Raw genomic sequence first — 20305 nt, forward strand, 5'->3', positions numbered from 1 at the left:
CAAGCTCCTGCTAAGAGTCAGGCAGGCATCTTTCAGAATGGATCTAAGGACTTCCGTAGGGTCTGCCCGAAGGGATGCAAGTGTCCCTGGAATTGTGCAGTGTTTTCACCACGGGTTGGTGGTCCTTCCTCTCTTCACAGTGTGTGCTATGAGCGGGTTCCCTGGTACCCCACAGTGCTCACCTTCCTCCTGTCTGCTCTGTGGCACGGCGTCTACCCTGGATACTACTTCACATTCCTAACTGGAGTCCCTGTCACACTGGCAGCCAGAGCGGTAAGCTTCCTTCAGGTTTTGGGTCTCTTAGCAACGTGGTGTGTGTGTGTGTGTGTGTGTGTGTGTGTGTGTGTGTGTGTGATGGTTGTTGTTGCTCTGGTGAGTTGGAGCTGTGGGGTTGCTGGGAGTGGCTTTTTGATACCGAGTGCTAACTTCCTCCCTGTATGCTACTTTTGTTTTCTTGGAATAGTATTTGGGGAAAAAAAATCATATAATATGTAAAAAGTTGTCTTATTGCAAAAGTACTTCTATGTATAAGGACTTGTCTTTGTAAAAGTGGTTAACTGATTCACTTGCAGAGAGTAAAACAGTAAGAATTTTATGAGCAACAAATGACTCCCTTGAGAAATGGAGACACTTTTAATCATTGCAGACGGAATGTGCATATAAAGATGATCAGGTTTATTAATTAGTGGAGGCTTTACCAGACTTCAGTTCGCTCCTACCCTGCTTCATATCGCACTTCATTATGCTAAGTTGAGAAGTAATTGGCCATGGCTCTGGCAGTCAGTGAGGTTGCAGCCTGAGGAACTGAGTCTACTGGCGACAGGTCCACCATCATCTGTCTGATGCAATCAAAGCATCAAATTATTTGTGTGAAGTATAGGCTTCTGTACTTGATTTAATTTTGTTCTTTGACCATGGTTATGGGCTTTCTTGTTTCAATGACATGAGTTGTGCTATAATGTAAATTTTGTTATTTATTCCTTTTGTGTGAGGTAGGTGTATGGTGCGATGCGGGTTGGCGAGTATGTAGGTGTGCTTGTGTGTGTGTGTGTGTGTAGAACAGAAGACAGCCTTGGATATCATTTCTCAGACAGCACCCACTATCGTTTTTCCTTTCGAGACAAATCTCTCATTGGCCTGGAACTGGCTGCTGGTGAGCTTCCAGGGGTCTGCCTGTTCCCACTTAGCTGGTGACAGCACAAAAGTGGATGTCACTAGGCCTGGGTTTTTTGCCTTGTTTTTATTTGTTGTTGCTTTTTGTTTATTTTAAAGTGGGTTCTGGGTATTCAGTTCACAGCTGGATTATCTCCCAAGCACTTGCTCTTTACCAAGGCTGTCTTCTATGGGTATCCCAGCAGCCCTGCCACATGCCAATCAGTGTAGGTATCCAGACATCACAGTGAATAAATAAGTCAAGAGCTCTCCCCTGAATGTCCCTCTTCTACTTAGACAAAGTATATCAGATTCTGCCTGTGAACAAGGTAGAAAGTTGCTGTTCAGACTAATTTTAAAAATTCAAAAAAATTAAAATACATATTTGAACATGAGAAGCAGGAAAGAGCTTTTATTTGTTCTTCTTATATATATCAACTTGGATTCTGAAACAAAACCGAAGAACAGATTGTCAGAACAAACTACAAAATAAAGGTCAGCGCTTTGCTCTGTTGATGTATTCAGCGTATCGTTCCTTAAAATATCTATACCCCAGTGGCCTCTGCTGGCACAAGCTTTGATTTATGTAGATTTGTCTATTGCAGCCTTGGAAACAGTTTTTCAGAAGGAAGTTAGTGAGCAAGTGGCAAGAGAGGGATTGGTGGAGCAGAGTTTCCAAGTTTTTTTCTAGCCAGAGAATGAACTCAGCGGTCATGAAAGTCTTGGCTTCTGGAGGTTACTTCCTTAGCTATTAAAATTTCATAGCTGCTGCACAGCATTTCTGAGTGGATGGAGCTTAGAGTATCCTTGAGGACGTGAGAGCAGGTGAAAAGAATTATTGTTGGTGGTGGGGGATTTGTTTGTTATCATGAAACAGAATTGCATGTAGCTCAGGCTATCCCAGATTCCAAAAAAAAAAAAAAAGTATTCAAAACATGTATCCAAAAATGTATGTATCCAAAAATGTATGTATCCAAAAATGTATGTATCCAAAACATGTATGTATCAAAAACATGTATGTATCAAAAATATGTATCTAAAATGACTCTGAGCTTCTGATCCTCCTGCCCCCACCTCTGGATCACACTGGATTGCTGGAATCATAGCCCTATGCCATTGTGCCTGGTTTTAAGAGGCACTGGGGACTGATTCCAGAGTTTTGTGTGTCACAGACAAGTACTTACCAACTAGACACATCCCATCATAGGGTTTTATTGGTGTGAAGAGACACCTTGACTAAGGCAACTCTTATAAAGAACAACATTTAATTGGGACTATCTTACAGTTTCAGAGGTTCAGTCCATTTTAATCATAGCAGGAAGGATGGCAGCATCCAGGCAGGCAGATATGGCACTGGAGGAGCTGAGCTACATCTTGTTCTGAAGGCAAACAAGAGAAGACTGGCAAAACCTACTCCCACAGTGACATACTTCCTCCAACAAGGCCCCACCTACCCTAACAAGGCCACACCTCCTAATAGTACCACTCCTTGGGCCAAGCATATTCTAATCACCACATATTCCCAGCCTAAGAAAGGTTTTTGCTTTGCCAGGCAGTGCTAGTCATTTGCTAGAAGACTCAACAGACACGATCTGTATAAAGCATTTGCACAGATACCTGCATAGTAAGCACCCAGTAAATAGCAGTTGCTTTCAGTTCTGGTGACAATTGACACTTGCACTACTATAGCCATGGAAATATAACAGAGTACAGAGTATGCACCGCACAACTGTAACAGCAAGACAAGGGCCTGGCAGGCAAGCTAAGTCTCCCCCAATTACCATAAATTACATTGAAGATTAATATTTATGTGCATGGCCAAAAATCTATAACAGATTACACCAAAAAATCTCAAATAGACTAAAGAAATACGCTAGTGCCATTAAGAATATAAATGTAGATACATATAAATAGAAAAGGTTTTGGAAGGCTCTAGGACATGTTCTTAAACTCTGTGTTTGTGTGTGTGTGGGGGGAGGAATGGTTAAAAAGGATACCATATAGTATATATGTTGTGTTATTACATATATACATGTATATATATATATATGTAATAAAAAAAGGGATGGAAGGGTTTTTTTTTGGTTGAAAGTACAATTCAAAGAGTCGGTCATGCTCTTCAGCCTGTGTCTTCCCTTGTGACTGAGTGGAAGTTAATTCAGTTCTCACTCCTGCCTCCTACCTCTGCCTTCCTGGTTTGCAGGTGAGGAAGAACTACAGACACCACTTCCTCTCTTCCAAAGCTCGAAAGATTGCCTATGACGTGGTGACCTGGGCTGTCACTCAGTTGACTGTCTCTTACACGGCGGCGCCCTTCGTCATGTTGGCAGTCGAGCCAACCATCAGTTTATACAAGTAAGTCTCCTTGGTCCTCAGCTGTTGCCTGACTTACCTTTTCTTGACTTCAGGATTGGTAAATGGAACCGATGGACTGAGGGATTCTGCTAAGAACAGTTAAACACAACTTGACTCTGAACGTGCCCGTAGAAGCCTTAAGAGGCAGTGACTGTCCCAAAGATGCCAACACATGAGCACTGGTACCTGTGATGATGCTTTCAAGTATCATTGCCAATGTGTGAAAGGCTCTAGAAGTGCATTTGGAAGAGGTAGATATAAAACACAAGCACAGAGGATTCTCTGGACAGGGTGGTGAACGTACATCTGTAATCCCAGCACTTGCGAATAGAGGCAGGAGGATCTTCAGCTTGAGACTATCTATTCTTCCAGCCATATTTTGGCTGGGCTTGGTGGCCAACAAGCCCAAGCCATCATCCTAACTCTGCCCCTGTGTCCTTCCCCTGAAACCTACACTAGTACTCAGAATACTGACACATTTGGCCATACCCACATGCCCAGATTTTTTTAAAAAATAAATTTTCTGGGGATCTCAGCTCAAGTCCTCATCATTGTATACACCCAACCCTCTCTCCAGCTCCGACTCACTCTTAAGAGAGCTATTAAATCTAACAAAGGGAAATTCAAATGCCACAGCCGTTTACAGAAGGTGACTATAGCTGCCTTTCAGATCTGTAGCTTATTTGTGGATAAGTTTAGTGGCCAGCAGTGAAGCAGTGAAGGACAGCTATATACAAACTCATTTCTCAGATGGACTCCATCTTTCACTTACATTTCTGATATGGTGTGTGTGAGAAAACCAAAAGTTACAAAAGAGAAAGAAAAAGAAACCTATGAAATCGTTTGAAACACCAATACTCATTCACGCACTTATTTTTAAGCAATGCTCTTTTAAATTCAATATGTGAGGATGTTAGAATTTTCCCCAGGGTAGCTCAGTCAATAAAGCACTTGACTTGAAAGCTTAGGACCTGAGTTCGATCTCTAGCACCCACATGAGAAGCCGGATGTGGCAGTGCAGCTGTAATCCCAGCGCTGGGGAGGCAGAGACAGCAGGATCCCTGGGGCTTGCTGGCTAGTGCAGCCTAACTGGAGAGTACCAGGCCAACCAATGAAAGACTCTGTCTCAGAGGAAATGAGCAGTGTTTTTGAACAACAGCTGAGCTCTGGCTTCCACATACAGATGCACAGATAAGCTTCAAACGAAGCAAGCACATGCACACATTAAAAAAAGAAGATGGTTTAGAATTTATAAATAGCTTTTGTAGATAGCCAGTTCTTTGAGAACAGACGCTGTTTATATCTAGAGTCCCAAAGTCAGTATTGAGTATGTTCAATAAATGGTAGCTAACTTGAGACTTTGCATAATCGAAAGATGGAATATTCCATAAAGTTTTAGAGGAGCTATGGACTGTCAGGAAAGGCCACTAAACCTTACAAGGACACTGAAGTTTGCTTTTCTTGATTGTGTACTGGGATTTAATTAACATAATGGCCACATATCCCATGGGAAATGAGCCAGAGTAAAAGAACAAAGTATCTTAGGTGTGTTCACCTAAGAGTCGGAGTTTCCTGCCATCTTGACTCTAACCTCTGAGAATCCAGTCTATGTCCAGGATTTCCCTTAAGAGGCCCCCTTAAATTGCAGTGTTTCTTACACACAAGTTAGGCAGTCACTTTATTATTATTCCTTTATTATTCAAATAGCAGTTCATTGTACACAGTTGACCCTCTGATCCATGAGCTGAGAGTATTTTTAAGATGCTGTGGGGTCTGTGTTGATGTCTCTCATGACTTTCCTTGAAAGACATAAACATCTGCTCCCCAGATAGAAAAGAAGCTGACAGATCAAAGAAAGACTCTCAAGTCCAGATGGGGAAAATGAATTTATTGGATTATTTACAAAACCATCAATATTTTGCATGCTGGCTTCACCAGTGAGAAGCAAACCCCTCTTCAGTTTTGTGCATCGTATATACTCCATGCATGGAGGGAGGGGTGACTGGAATCTCAGGGAAGCATCATGTGACACCCGCTTCCTCTCCAGGAGAGATACAAATAGCCTCCCTTATCCTTCCCTTGGCTTTGTTTTCTCTTGTATAGTTCAGTTTATCCACTGTCATGACTGTGGTCCAGGGTCTTCTGTGGGTTACTTCCTGCTTGAAGATGGGGCTGCACCCGTGAGCCCACAGGAAACTGGTTCTATGGTGGAACATGCACGGAGCTTTCGTCTCGCTGTTTTTCTCTAGACATTTACAGTATATTTGATTTTCTAAGTATGCCACAGGTGATTAAAAGAATAGGAAAGGCTTCTATAGATTATATGCAAGTACTGCACCATTTTCTAAGGACATGGGGGGTCTGGAGATTTAGCATGAGCAGATGTCCTGGGACTGGTCCCCTTGTGGGTACCAAAGGACCACTGTGCCTTTCCTGTTGCTGTTCTCCCAGGGGACAGGGCGGAAACTCATGCTCTCTTGGAAATCGCAGTTTAACACTTTTTGTTTTCAGTGCTAAGAATTAAAGACAGGCTCCATCCATGACAACATGCTCTCCACCACTCAGCTGTATCCTGGCCCTGTGCTTCTGCCATCGTAAGCAGTTAGTGTTTAAGGGACAAAAGAGCAAGTGACGAGACGGCGGTGCTTTTGACTGCTCCTAAACATTTTTAGGGAGCCATTCCTCTCGCCAACGGTAGAGGAGCTCAGGCTAGATCCGAGATATTTGGCCTGGTCATTACTGAGGAGTGGATCCTTTGCCTTTGACCTGTTTTTTCTTTAGATTTTAGAGAACATTGCACTGATTGGGGACACAGGGCAACAGCTCAGTGACAAATGCTTCCCTAACACACAGAAGTCCTAGGTCCAGTCCTTACCATCCAGAGAAAGGAAGGAGAGAGAGACAGAGACAGAGACAGAGAGACAGAGACAGAGAGAGGGGGGCACAGGTGAGCAGGTGATGTTTCAGTAAAGTAACTTACATAGCTACAAAGCAAGGAAAGGGAAAGTCAAAGAGACAATGAAAATGTTGTTTTCTTTCACCAGACATCTTGGGAACAGGTACCTGTAAACACTAACCAGGACTTTAAGATTTTAAGAAATCAATTCAAAACAGATAGCTTGGTGTAGCGGCTTGCATCTTTAATCTCAGTAATGTGGAGAGGCAGAGCCAGTCAGATCTCTATGTGAGTTTGAGGGCAGGGTTGAGGGAGTAGGATTAAAGTATTAATTTAGCCTTCCCAGTAGATCTGGAACAGTTATGCTAACAAACGCAATTTCTATTTACATGTATATATTAGCAGGCTGTGCCCAGTGTTTACCTAGCATTTATATTGTGGCAGTGGCACCCCAACCCATCTTAAGAGTAAAATTTGGTTCTTGTTTAGGTTGGATGAAAGCTATTTCCAAGGCTCTAAAAGGAGTTTTCAAAATCGAGATCCTGGGCCAGTAAAATGGCTCAGCCACTAAAAGCACTTGGTGTGCAAGTCTGACAGCCTGAGTTCAATCCCTGGAACCCGTGCTAGAAGGAGCACACTGACTCCTAAAAGTTATCCTCTGACCACACATGCGCTATGGCGCCTCTTTACAAGCCTCTCCAATGAGTCATAGAATTAGAGCTTTTAGTAAATCAGGATCCTTCCCGTTCCTGAGGTAGATGAGAGCTCCTCAACCTGGAGAAACAGGTGGGAGATCAGGCTGTGCCTGTGCTTAGAGGACAGAGCGAACTCCCATGTGCTCTGACCCCCGGCTTTTGATCAGCTGGAATGTTTGGCTTCCCACAGTTAATTCTCTTGGTCTGATCATGTCAGTGGGACGGTGCTATGTCTGCCTCACCCAGCTTTGTGGTTTCATACATCCCTGGCCTGCTTGCCCACCAGAGCCAGGAGTGAGAGAGTCGTTGGGAATCGATGCTTCTGCTGCCATTGAGCACGGCCTCCTCTCATCCCACTGAAGATGATGTCATATGTGTTTTCTGTTCACGTTCTTCTTTGAAAGACAACTCTTGTGTTTTTACTTCTAGGTCCGTGTTCTTTTTTTTACACATCATATGTCTGCTGATAATCCTTTTTCTGCCAATCAAACCACGCCAGCCTCAAAGGCAGTCTCAGAGTCCAAATTCTGTAAAGAAGAAGGCAGACTGATACCCACAGAGAAACGATGAACAAGAGAGTTGCGGGACATTGGGAAGACATAACGGACAGGCTCAAGGGTTCTCCAGTGACTCAGAGGAGATGTTTACATGTATTTTTTTTCGCTGCAGGGAATATTTTTATGTCTTTTTTTTTGTACCATTAAATCACCATGTCTAGCTTTGTCTGCATTCTTTACAGGGCCTTTCAGAAACAGCGTAGACAAGAGGCCACCGGGTAGGCCTTCTGAAATCATTTGCACCTACTGAAATCTGGAAGTATGATTCCAGCCGTTGCCTCTGGCACTTAGGAGGTGTCTGCTGAGATGACTTGTCTGGAGTTTTGAAATCAGAACATTCCCAGGCATGAATTTTTTTTTCTCTTGGCAACTCCAGACCCTGGGATGTGCAACTTATTAGGCTGTGGACACAACTCTTATGCTCAAAAGCCCTTGGAGGAAAGAGATTGTGGAGGGGAGTTTTCAGGATATAGGAGAAAAAAAAAACCTCCAGGAACTGGGAAGAATAGCCCCTGAATGCTTGAATGGATCGATGCGCCCCCAAACCAGCTACATTATCACCCCCAACCCCGCCAGGAATGTATTCCCTTTTTTTCCTTCTGAATTGAACCAAGATTAGACATCAGAAAGCTGCCTGCATGCCCCAGGAGCTGGGGAGCGGGTGGGGGCTACTGGTTTCCATTTCCCGTGCTTGAATCCGATTGACTTCTATTGACCCTGAGAAGGCACCCAGATACCAGCACACCGTCCAAAGGCGGCCAAATGTCTTTTCAAGAAATAGCTGCATTCACCATGCAGAGGCTCCCTTTCGTCTCTGCATATCACGCGAGTGTCGATGATCACGGCCAACGTGTAGACACCTGGTAATGTCTGTAACGGGCTACAGCCAGCTTTATTTTAGGTGATCTGTCATGTCAGGAAGCTGCAGGCGAACGACAGTGCTCTACTCTGTCTTTGTTATGAATGTGCTGTAGCTCCTTCGGGGAATTTCTACTGGATAAAATAGTCTATGTGAAAGAAGGAAATATAATATTTAAAATGTGGAAGATAATAATAATGATGATGATAATAATAATAATAAAATATGCGCTTCAATGATGTGCCTCAATCAAATGGCCTGGAAGGTGAAATTTTGTTCTGAACAATTGATTTAAAAAAAATTAGTTTCTCACTGAATAAATAATATATTTCTATTTTAAGAAATGATTCCTCATAAAAATTATTTTTGTTTGTATCAAGACGTGTGTATTTTCACAAATGCATGCTGAGCTGAAGTTTTCGTTGTTTTAAGTTCTAGCACGTGGTCAGTACTTACCATGTAAGTCAGGAATGGAGATCGACTTCTTTACCCGATTTCTTATCTCCGTCCACAGCTCTGTAGGTATGGCTTATTCCTCCACAGAGGAAGGCAATGTGGATTAGACATTTTAGTGGTCCTGTGTTGCAGAACTATTGATACAACTGAGACTTAAGGCCAAGGCATTCTTGTGTGAGCTTCTACTATCCATGGGGTTTTCCGTGAGTGTCTTTTCTAGTGTGTCTTAAGATGGTGAAATGAGCAAGTCTTTTAACCAAAACTTATCCAGTCTTGGTGCTACATAGGAGAACAATAGTCCCTCCCGGGGGTACCAGTGTGGGATTGGTTCAAGAGCCACTTGCGGATTCCAGCATCTAATGATGATTAAGTTCCATATGTAAAATGGCAATTTGCAGAAAGAATAAGAATAATCTCCCTTGTATCTTAACTAGTCTGGGGATTGCTTTTGTAATAGCTAATATCGTGTACATTCTGGGTAAGTTGTGGTTAGCCTGTGATGTTTAGGGACAGGAAGAGATTTACCTATACTCTTCAGTGTAGCCATCACCTCATTGGGTACGATGGAAACAGAAACAAACGCGTCAGCAGGAAGCCAGAGGAAGTAGAAGCCAGAGAAGAAAATCTGTGGAAGCTGAAGGAGAGGGGAGGGTACACCAAGCCCTGGGAGGCTGCCTTGCAGGCTTCTGCTGAGGGGCAAGGGGCAGGCTATCCCAGCCTTCTGGATCCTGCATGGTTAAGTAGTATGAACTCAGCACATGAGGCTCACTCAGAGTTAACCAGGAACTCAAGCCTGCCCTAGAACCCAAGAACAGTATTTGTGATTGATCAACAGTTCTCAACCTGTGGGTCCCGAGCCTTCGGGGGTCACATATCAGATATCCTACATATTATATCTACATTCTGATTCCTAACAGCAACAATACAGTCATGAAGCAGCAATGAAATAATTGTATGGTTTGGGGAGGGTGGGGGTGTAGTTGCCACAACATAAGGAACTGTGTTAAAGGTTGCAGCATTAGGAAGCTTGAGAACCACTGTGCTAGAGGATGGGATGTAGGTGCCTGAAATGTCCCCGAGCCTCCAGCAGGGATGTTGTGAGGTACAAACATGAAAAAGCTTTCACACCGAAGAGCATGGTAACAATCAGGATCGACAGGAAGCATGAGCAGGCCGCATGACAGAGATGCTCTTTCGTACCAGGCTTCCCTGTTCTTAAGCATCTCCACTTCTGAGAGAACCTTGGTGACGGGAGGAGATGTGACTGCTGGGCCACCATCTTGTTTCTGTGAGGCTTTTCATAAGCTCTAAAGGGACAGCACCTAGAAGGGGAGATCTGGTTTATAAATCCAGTAGGGAAATCTGTATTGATTGCATTAGATTTCTAGGCTGTCTGAAGTAGAATGTGTGTTTAGTAAAGATGGGTTAGGCGGAGAGTTTTGGGTTAAACTAAATACATTATCTGCTTTTTAAATTGTTATTAAAAAGTGTTATATGTATGAATGATGGCCTGTATGTATGTATATGCACCATGTGTGTGCCTGTTGCCAGGAAAGGGCATAGATTTCCTGGAACTGGAGTCACTGATGGTTGGTGAGTCATAGAAATTAAACCTGGGTCCTCTTTAAGAACAGCAAGTACCCTTAACTGCTGAGAATTCTTCCACCTCTTGGCTCTCTCTCTCTCTCTCTCTCTCTCTCTCTCTCTCTCTCTCTCTCTCTCTCTCNCTGTCTCTCTCAAGACAAATGTAAAATATTCTCTTTTAATGGTTTGTTTTTGTACTTGCCTTTTTTTAAAAAGACTGATCTCAAACTCAGAGATCCACCTGCCTCTGCTTCCTGAGATCTGGGATTAAAGGCACACACCATCACTGCCAGCCCTGTACTTATTATTTGGCAGTTGAGAGAAGACTTAGGAAATTCAATCTGAGATTCCAACTAGTTAAGAGAGAAGGCAGCAGGGGGTCTTGGAGGAGTTGACATGCATCCCTGGGACTGGTAGGACTCAAGCCATACATTCTTTGAAGTGTCTGGGCAGTGAATAGATGACCTGCTTCTTCACCTCCACTGTACATCTGAACTACGTAAGAGGCTTTAAGAAAACCAGAGCCTTGGTGGTCTAGAAACTTCATCTTTTTCTCTTCCATTGTCTCTGGCACTTGGCATAGTGCCTGCTGTGTAATGAAGATTTAGTAAGTGTTTGTTGAGTGAATGAAGGATTGAATGGATTAGTTTAATGCGTCATTGCTCTTGACAGTTTTGATTGAGCTGTGTTTGCACTGGGAGATGTTTCTGCTTTTCAAAATTAGTTTCTGAGGTAAAGGCCTGTGGTTGCAGAGAACACTGGAAGCATGTTATGTGGGGGAGAGCACTCAAACAATGAGTTTACATAGTCTCAAACTGCCTGTTCCATCCATTCACTAATGAATGCATTTATTTATAATATGTGTTATATTTGGTGTAGGCTTGGTGCTTTTAGCAACTAAACGATGCTGGGGACCCATTCTCTGCCCTATACAATGATCTCAGAAAGATGTAGTTCAGACCCCTGTACTATGGGATGCCCTGGGGACATGCAGCACCTCCAAATTAGAAAGCAGTTGGGTTGGTGGCCTTATCCCTGCTTTCTTGCAAATTTAGAGCAACTATTTCTTAGGGCTAATTCTCTACCAGGGCAGCAACTTCACTGTCCTCTGGCCTGCTGTCCAGAAAAGTTAAGTTTGACCTTGTCTGAAGACCCCTTGACCTCAAGCAAACAGGGCACCACCCATACCAAGAAGCAGGTTCCATATTCATGGCTGCTCACAGAAGTAGTTTCCAGGCTCTGCAAGTGACTCCACGGGGCCCACAAGGTAAGTTATTTTTGTAAAAAAAAGTCTCAGCTCACATGAGCTTTGTCAAACTTTCTAACCTTGCCGACTCTGGCCGTGAAGAAGAACAGAAGCATCCATGAACAACTTCATTTTTAACCTGCTTTCCTTCTTACAGTTCTGGGAACCTGGCAGTGGCCTTCTCTAGTAGAGGCGGAAGCCAGGGCTCTGAGACTACAGGTGTCAAGAGACAAAGTTAAGACAAACTCAGCTGAAGATCCAATTGGCTTTTTCTTGTAGCATTCATCTGGCCAGAGGTTGCAGATGATGCAGGCTGGCTGGCCAGAGGTTTCCAGATGGAGGCTGGCTGGCCAGAGGTTGCAGATGATGCAGGCTGGCTGGCCAGAGGTTTCCAGATGCAGGCTGGCTGGCCAGAGGTTGCAGATGATGCAGGCTGGCTGGCCAGAGGTTGCAGATGCAGGCTGCCTGGCCCTGCCACTTGGAAGTTGACTGGGGCAGAGAACTGGATGTGCTGTAGAAGCTCAGTAACCACTTCCACACTGGAGCAGGTCATTCGGGGCAGCCTGATTCTGTGTCCCTGGACCACAGTCAGTCATCTGTGGCTCAGAATAATCTTTTTCATATTCCATTTAAGCTGAGCGTTGTTTTGCAACATGAGTTAATCCTCGCCTCCATTCCACAGTGCATGGGAGCTAAGGAATACATGGAGGTGGAAGCCAAGCTGCTTGTCAGCTGATGTTACGTATATGGATCTTTGCCAACACCTTTGCTCCCAAAGGTCCTTTTGTTTAATATGCTTCTTGGTGTATTTTGAGATATATAAAAGTTCAAAGGTTTCCCTGGACTCTGGGTATCTGAAGCCTGCTGTGAAAAGCAGGTTGCTTTTCTAGAAATGAAGGCAGCTATGGGAGGTCTTAAGTACAGAGCACCCAGGAACAGAACAGGGCCGTGACAGGAGTTTGAAGGCCAAGGAGAAGGAGAATTCCTAGTATGCAGACTGCTCTAGTGACCTTTAAGCACAGGAAGGCGTCTAGTTACTGAGTCGTTTGACACACTTTGCAGTGCTGGGACCTTATGCCTGCTAGGCAAATCTTCAATCACTGAACCACACCTGCAGATCCCTAGAAATGTTCTTAATACCTAAAACTGGGCTATCATTCCAGTTTTGGTTAACATTGACAAGAGAAGGGAGAAATCACTGGATAAGATAGAGAATATAGAAGGATCTGCAATTGTGCTGGCTAGGATGTTCTCTGTGTATTTGAAGGTTGCTATGCACCCATTGTGTACACTTTCAAGCATGTCTATAAGGCAAGAGATCTTGGGATATAAAAGTAATGAATGCCTGCTACATCCTGCATGGACTGGTACTGGAAACCTGACAGGGATAACTCATGGATGAAGAAAGGACAGACAGACAGACAGACAGACAGACAGACAATCTGGAATTGGATAGGCTGTGCTTGCTCTGACAGAAAGAGCTCCTACTTCACAACCCTGGATCCCAGCAAGCTTATTATGTACAACACAAGGAGGAGCGGGAAGCTAGTCTCCATGGAAGATCTCTGTGGGAGAGCCATCTCGGGCTATAAACTTTGGGGAGAAGTACGCGTTGATCAGAAGGTCAAAGCTTTCTGCACTCTCAGCCAGTGTTCATACAAGGACCAGAGGAAGGTCTTGCCACATCCTGGAGTCTGACCTTTGTCACTCCTGTGGGTCTGAGGCATCGGTGTCCTTGACATAGCCATGCTAGTGTCAACAAAACACATTTCCTCGGGATTTCATCAGCTCTGTACAGGTGCCTTCACAGATTCTCGGTGTGACGGTGTCTGGGGCTATGCCAGAGTCCGCATTATTAGTTACTGTCTATGTGATTCTGATAGGAAGCCAGATTCAGAATAATCTCAATAAGAGAGTCAGCTAAAGAAAATCCATATCACGGCATTCCGGTTGATACACCAACATGGATGGGGAGAACTCACAAGGTCTCCCCCCAGATGAAGAGCTACAGACAGGCCATGGCTGCTGGGAGGGAGAATCAGTGTAGCTGCCCTGCGAGGTCATTCAATCCCCCATAAACACATCTACATATGAGCAATGTTAAATGGACTCAATAGTGTGTGTGTGTGTGTCTGTGTGTGTGTGTGTGTGTGTGTGTGTGTGTGTGTGTTGGTGAGACACTCTGGAGGAGCTGGTGGGGGAGAGGGAAGCATGGAAATTATGTAAACACAACACCGTGTATAAAATCCTCAAAACACTCTCAATTAATAACAATTTTAAAATGACTATTATAGTTTGACCTCAAATTCTGCTACAGAACTACAGTGAGAAAGACAGCATGGTATTAAAACAGAGAGGTCATGGGAACCTAAGTTTTTGACAAAATAACAAAAACATGCAGTGGAAGATTAGTCAGCTGTTGGAGCTGGCGAAACTGGACCCCGCCTGTAGAAGGATGAAACTACATTCATGCCTTTCACCCTGTACATAAAATCAACTTGAAGTGGACCAGAGACATCAAGTTAAAGCCAAAAGTCTGAAACTGCCAGAAGCCACCAGGCAATGCTCTTTAAGACACTTGTTTGGGCAAGAATTCTCTGAACAGAACTGCAATAGCACAAGCACTAGCCGCAAGAGCCAACAGATGGGGCTACATAACATTAAAAAGTTTCTGCACAGCAAAAGAACCCGTCAGCAGAGCTAACAGCCTGCAGAGTGAGTGGTAGAAAAATCTTCAGCAGCCAGACTTCAGACAGAAGCTAATATCCAGAATCTACAGAGAAGCCCAGAAACGAAACAGGCAAGATACAAAAGTGCCCATCAACCAAGGAGCTAGGGAAAGGAACGGTCTGGTTCTCAAAAGAACAAACAAACGGCCGTAAGTACTTACAAATGCTTTCAACATCCCCAGTCCCCGGGGAAACGAAAACTAAAACTATTTTGAGATATCACTTCACCCCAGTCAGAAAGACCATCACCAAGAAATCTAACAACACTTGTTAGAGCAGCTGTGGGAAAGAGGAATCCTTATATACTGATGTGTGTGTGTGTGTGCAAATTAATATAGCCATTCAGGAGATCAGTGTAGAATGGAGGGTCCTCAGAAAAGTAAAAATAGATCTACCATATGACCTAGTTATTCCGCTCTTGGGCACACTCATAGGACTGTATCTTACAGCAGAAATACTTGCACACCTATGACTGCTGCATTTACAATAGAAAGTGTCAGGCCAGCCTAGATGTCCACCAACAGGAATGCTCAGTGAAAGCATTGATACAGACTTAACGGGTTATTACTCAGCTGTGGGAAAAATGAAATCATGGGGTTTTCAGGAAAATGGCTGGATGTGGAAAGGCATAATATTAAACAAAGTGACTCAAATTGAGAGAGGTCCTGTGTCTCCCTCATACGTGGCCCCTAACCTGGAATGTATACACATAATCTATCTAAAGTCTAAAAATCTGGAAAGGAGACCAAGAGAGGGTGGTATGAGGTGGTGAGGAAGGATGGAGAGCTAAGGACACAATGGGACATTAACTGTGGAAAGAGCTGGGGTGGGGGTGGGACCATGGGAAGGTACCAGAGAGTTGGGGAGAAAATACCTCCTAGTGGTATCTACCATATTATATGCTGATTTTTAAAAATAGTATTTAAAGGGAGTGTTGGGTCAGTGGGCTTGCATAAAGGGCTTGTGTATCATTCCCTTAGGTCTCCGCTGGGTCTCCATGCCTGGCCTTATCATGCTGGAGTTCTGCCCATCAGTGAGGATAGAGCAGCATTTTTTTTTTTCTAGAGAAAATCCATTCTGGATACACACAACCCTTTGGATTAATGATCCCTTTTGTTCTTGGACAAAGAGGATTCACGCTGATAAGCACTTTGGATTTTTAAAATTCAGAGTAAGCAGTTGACAGCTGCAATCAGCCACTTGCCCTGCACTTTCTGCCTATTGTCTTTGCTGTTACCAACAAAATGACCCTTCAGCATTTCCAGCCACAGCCAATTGCAGCTGTCTCTGTGGGCTGCTCCGGAAAAGCCAGCAAGTGCCAGGACTACGTTTCTGCCTACTCACCAGTGACCTTTTTCCCTTGCTGCTGCCAAGGACTTCCTGGACAGCACCTTAGGCCCCTGACTATTTATGACTCCTGTTGGTTCCTGCTGTATACAGCACAAAGCCCCTACCATGGCAGCCCCTCCTAACCCGCCTCTTTTCACCCCTGCTTTCAGGCCTACAGTTGTCCCTGCATGAACTATCTCCAGCAGCAGAGGCCTTTCGTGATGGGGGACGGAAGCACTCACAAAGCAGAGATTGAAGCAGCATCATGTTCCAGGGAAAGACTGAACACAGAGGGCAAAAGAGAAAGCAGCAACTCTACTTCCTACGCAGAACACTGTGCATAACCATGTCCCCGAGAAGTCCCTGTTTGGTGGCCTTTGAATCCTGCTTACTGAAACCCAATAACATCATATGTTCTGGTTCTCTTGATGTCAATGGCCTCTTTGCATTTAACTGGCAGCTGTCCAGTGTCCCTTCTGTCTTCATACCTAGCAAAGTCCTGGCTCAAAGCAGTTCTAGATCAACCCTAGTCGAACAAATGAGGGAATTTACTCACTGTGGCAAGATGATGCCGTTACTTTTCCGGCTGAGAGAGAAGAGGGCTGACGTTGGGGATACGACCTTTGTGACATTTAGAGACCGAAATGGGCAGTACAGATGGCCCCGGTGACAAGCCACTGGCAACAAACAGTTGGTGTCTTTTCCCTTAGAGTCCTTCTCTCCCTAGCACTTGGGCTGAATTTTGCTTTTTGTTTGAGTGACTAGGGTTTGAGTGACATTAAGACCAGTGAGCTAAATCTACGTTTCTGAGAATTTGGCATATGCTGGACTTCCTATTGCTTAGGTCACATTTTATCTATGGCTTCATGTAGCTACTGGTTCTGTTGAAGAAATGTTGTGTCATTTTTAATGCAATCATAGGTGAGTTTTTTGTTCATCTTTGCCTTATCAAGGACTGCCATTGCCAGATACCAGAGACTGTGTGTCATAAGCAACAAACATCCATTGCCTCACAATCCTGGAGGCAGGAAACCATGTTGGGGACATAGCCTGGGTGGTAGAGTGTTCACTTAACATGTACCAAGCCCTGCCTTTGATCCCCAGTATCACACAAGCCCGACATGATGGCACATGTCTGTAGTCCCAGCCCTCTGGAGGCAGAAGCAGAAGGATCAAAAATTCAGGGTCATCCTGAGCTACAGAGAGAGTTTGAGGCCGTCCTGGGCTACATGAAACTGTTGCACAATAAACCTCTGAGATGGGAGAGTCAGAGGGTTTAGCCAGCTTAGTTTCTGAGACCTCTTACACAGAGTGGTCATTCTTCCTCCCGTGTCCTCAGAGACCGTCCCTCTCAGTGTACATGCACCCTAGCTGCACTTCTCTTTTCCTCTAACCACCATTTTATTTTTATTTTAAAAATAATATAGGATAAATTCTGACTTCTTTTTACTTAGGTTCTACAAACTTTATATTTATTTTTTGCTTTATTTCTTTTGTTGAAAATAGATTATTTTCTCACATCCTATAATATCCTGTCTACAGGCTTTTCCTTCCCTCTACTCCTCCCAGTTCCTCCACAACACCCTCCTCTCCCAATCTGGACCTACTCTCTTTCTCTCCCTCATTAGAAAAGAACAGGCTTCTAAGAGATGATACTAAAATATTGCAAAATAAAATATAATAATATATGACAAAAACCATCACATCAAAGTTAGGACAAACCTACAGAAAGAAAAGAGCCCAAGAGAAGGCTCATGAATCAGAGAACAATGCGTTTATTTACATGCCCAGGAATCCCATAAAAACCTTGACCTGGAAGTCATAATATGTACGCAGACAATCTTGGTGCAGACCCCTGAGTGCTGTCTCAGTCTCTATAGGTTCATATGAGTTTCAATCACGTCGACTTAGAGGGCCTTGTTTACTTTGTGTTCTCTCCCCCCCCCCCCCCCCCCCCGGCTCTTACATTTATTTTTCCGTCTCCTCTTTCTCAGAGCTCCCTGCAATTCCAACTTCTTGGAGCGCTGGCCATATTGATTAAAGCCCACATTAATTATCTCAATGTAACACTTTGACAGCCTTATCTACAAACAGAGCCACATTCTCATGTATTGGGAGTAGGACTTCTGCATGAGTTTGGAGAGAACGAATTTCAGCCCCTATAGACCTGTAGGCTTTTCTCGGTTTCCATGGTAATAAGCTATGCTTGTGCATTTCTCTGGTACACACACCGAGTGTAGACCTGGCATGACAGGATAGGTATGGCGGAGGCCAGTGTTAGGATGCTTATGTAAAGGAATAGACTTTCTAGTAAGAGTCAGCAGAACTGCTTTGAGTTTGAGGTCAGCTTGGGCTATAAAATTGAGAGCCTGTTTCAGAAGAAGACAGGTGGGGGGGGGAGAGACAGACAGACAGACAGACAGACAGACAGAGACAGAGAATCTTAATGTGCCTGTATATTCTAGTTCATATGACACTACCCTTTCCTTTCCTTGTGGTGTGAAATAGCTTTTCCTTGCCAATATTTAAATATGTACTTGGTGTGTGTGTGTGTGTTTGTGTGTATGTGTATATGTGTGTGTGTGCATGTGTGTGTGCACGTGTGTGTGTGTATACACACCTGTGTGTGCAGGTGCCTTTCCTTCAGCACCAACATCTTGTTTTTGGAGACAGAGTTTCTCACCAGCCTAGGTTATATTCACACATGGCCAGGAACTCACAGCAACAGGAGCTGAAAGGAGCAGGTCATACTATATCCACAGTCAGAAGCAGAGAGCAATAAATTAATGCCCGCACGCTAGTCACCAGCTCACATTCCCACCTCTCTCCTATACAGCCAAGGATCCCTTGGCTAGGGAATGCCGCCGCCCACAGTACATGGGTCTTCCGACTCCAATTCACGTAATCAAGATAATGCATATCCACAGGTCAAACTGCTGATCTAGACATGGAGACACCCCTCGCAGTGGAGTCTAGATTGTGTCATGCTGACAATTAAAACTAAGGAAGATACCAAGCAGCACTTACCAGACATACATTTATTGATTATTTATTTATTGCCAACGTGATCATTGTGGGGGGAAAATTACAGAGAAAACGTAATCCTCCCCCCTCAGCCTGCCCTCAGCTCTCTGGTTCTGTTTTGTTTTCTGCGGTTATCACTCTGACAGTTCTCCATGTGGAATCTGGATGTCAGCTTGCGGCAGATATGCCACATTATAAGCCTTTCTGCATGTTACTCTATAACTTCCGGAGTATTTTTAAAGTTAGCTTTATTCATTCTGTGTGTTATTGTGTGTGTAACATGTGAGCACAGGCGTGATGGGGCCACAGCCAGCATGTGAAGCTCGGAAGCCACGTGTGAAGAGTCAGTTCTCTTCAGTAGGATCCAGGAATTGAACTCTGGTCATCAGGCTTGGCAGCCAGCCCTTCGACCCACTAACTCTTAATGACGAAAGCCATCCCACCGGCCACTAAACATTGTTTTGAATGTCTGGATGAGTCTGGAAATGAGATTTTCATGGGTTCAAGAAATAATTCCCTGATGTTTGAGCACTTGATTAATGGTTCATTTATTGAAAAATAATTCTAGAAAAAAATTGAAAATACAGATGTTAAAGCACTCTTTGCCTCAGTGCCAGCCAGCATTTTACTGTACTTCTAGGTTTTCATTTTATTATTTTAGTTTTTATTTTTGCCTGTGCCTTTGGAGACACATTTCTTTTTACAGAAGTCTGACATACCCCGAGCTTGTAGGGACATCTCATGCCGAGGGATCTCCCATCCATTTCTGCTCCAGTGAGCGTGATAGAGGGTGGAAGCAGAGGTTGCTGAAAGAACTGCCTGGCTTCAGTGGGCCTACTATGTGCTGACTTTTGGCAGGGTCAGTCAATCACAAGCCCTCTCTGTTTAACTATAGCTTACTGGCCATCACCACTTGGGGACAGAGCTTCCCGGAGTCATCCAGTTGCCCCAAGCAGAAATGGGTTGTTTATTTGCTCCCTCAACAGGCAGGTGCATTTGTACAGGGAAAATGGACCTTCAGGAGAAAGCAGGCCTTTTAACCCACTACCTCCAAAGTGACCAGGTGCTGAGAGACTGATTAGTAATTCATCCTTTCAATAAAAACATTAGAGAAAAGAGCCTCAGCAGAGAATACTAATAACCTATTGCTATTGCAAACCTTCAGCTTATATTCAAGGCCAGCTGGGGCGACTTTCTCTCAAAGATCAAAACAAAATTAAATTGACAACCTATAAACATATTTTGACACTAGTAGAATCCAACGGTCCAAAGCATGTACAATTAATTTTCATGTTCGGATTTTATCACTGGTCAACAAAGCTGAAGGGGAAAGTCTGAGCGGCTGCATAACATAATGCTGTCTTTAAAAACCCTATAGGTGGGACAACAATATGAACTAACCAGTACCCCCCAGAGCTCGTGT

At 44.0% G+C, this 20305-nt stretch overlaps 1 protein-coding gene across 1 annotated transcript in view; it reads left to right on the top strand.

Annotated features, from left to right (window-relative positions):
* Mboat1 (membrane bound O-acyltransferase domain containing 1) overlaps positions 1 to 8854 on the top strand; it is a 108478-nt gene extending 99624 nt beyond the window's left edge. Inside the window, exons 11-13 of the mRNA XM_021180393.1 lie at positions 141 to 273; positions 3356 to 3507; positions 7528 to 8854. Coding sequence (XP_021036052.1) covers positions 141 to 273; positions 3356 to 3507; positions 7528 to 7648 — 406 coding nt within the window. The 3' untranslated portion in view covers positions 7649 to 8854. The remainder of the gene's footprint in view (positions 1 to 140; positions 274 to 3355; positions 3508 to 7527) is intronic.
* Positions 8855 to 20305: the final 11451 nt, after the last annotated feature.

This window comes from Mus caroli, chromosome 13 (genome assembly GCF_900094665.2).
Source record: "Mus caroli chromosome 13, CAROLI_EIJ_v1.1, whole genome shotgun sequence".
NCBI lineage: Eukaryota > Metazoa > Chordata > Mammalia > Rodentia > Muridae > Mus > Mus caroli.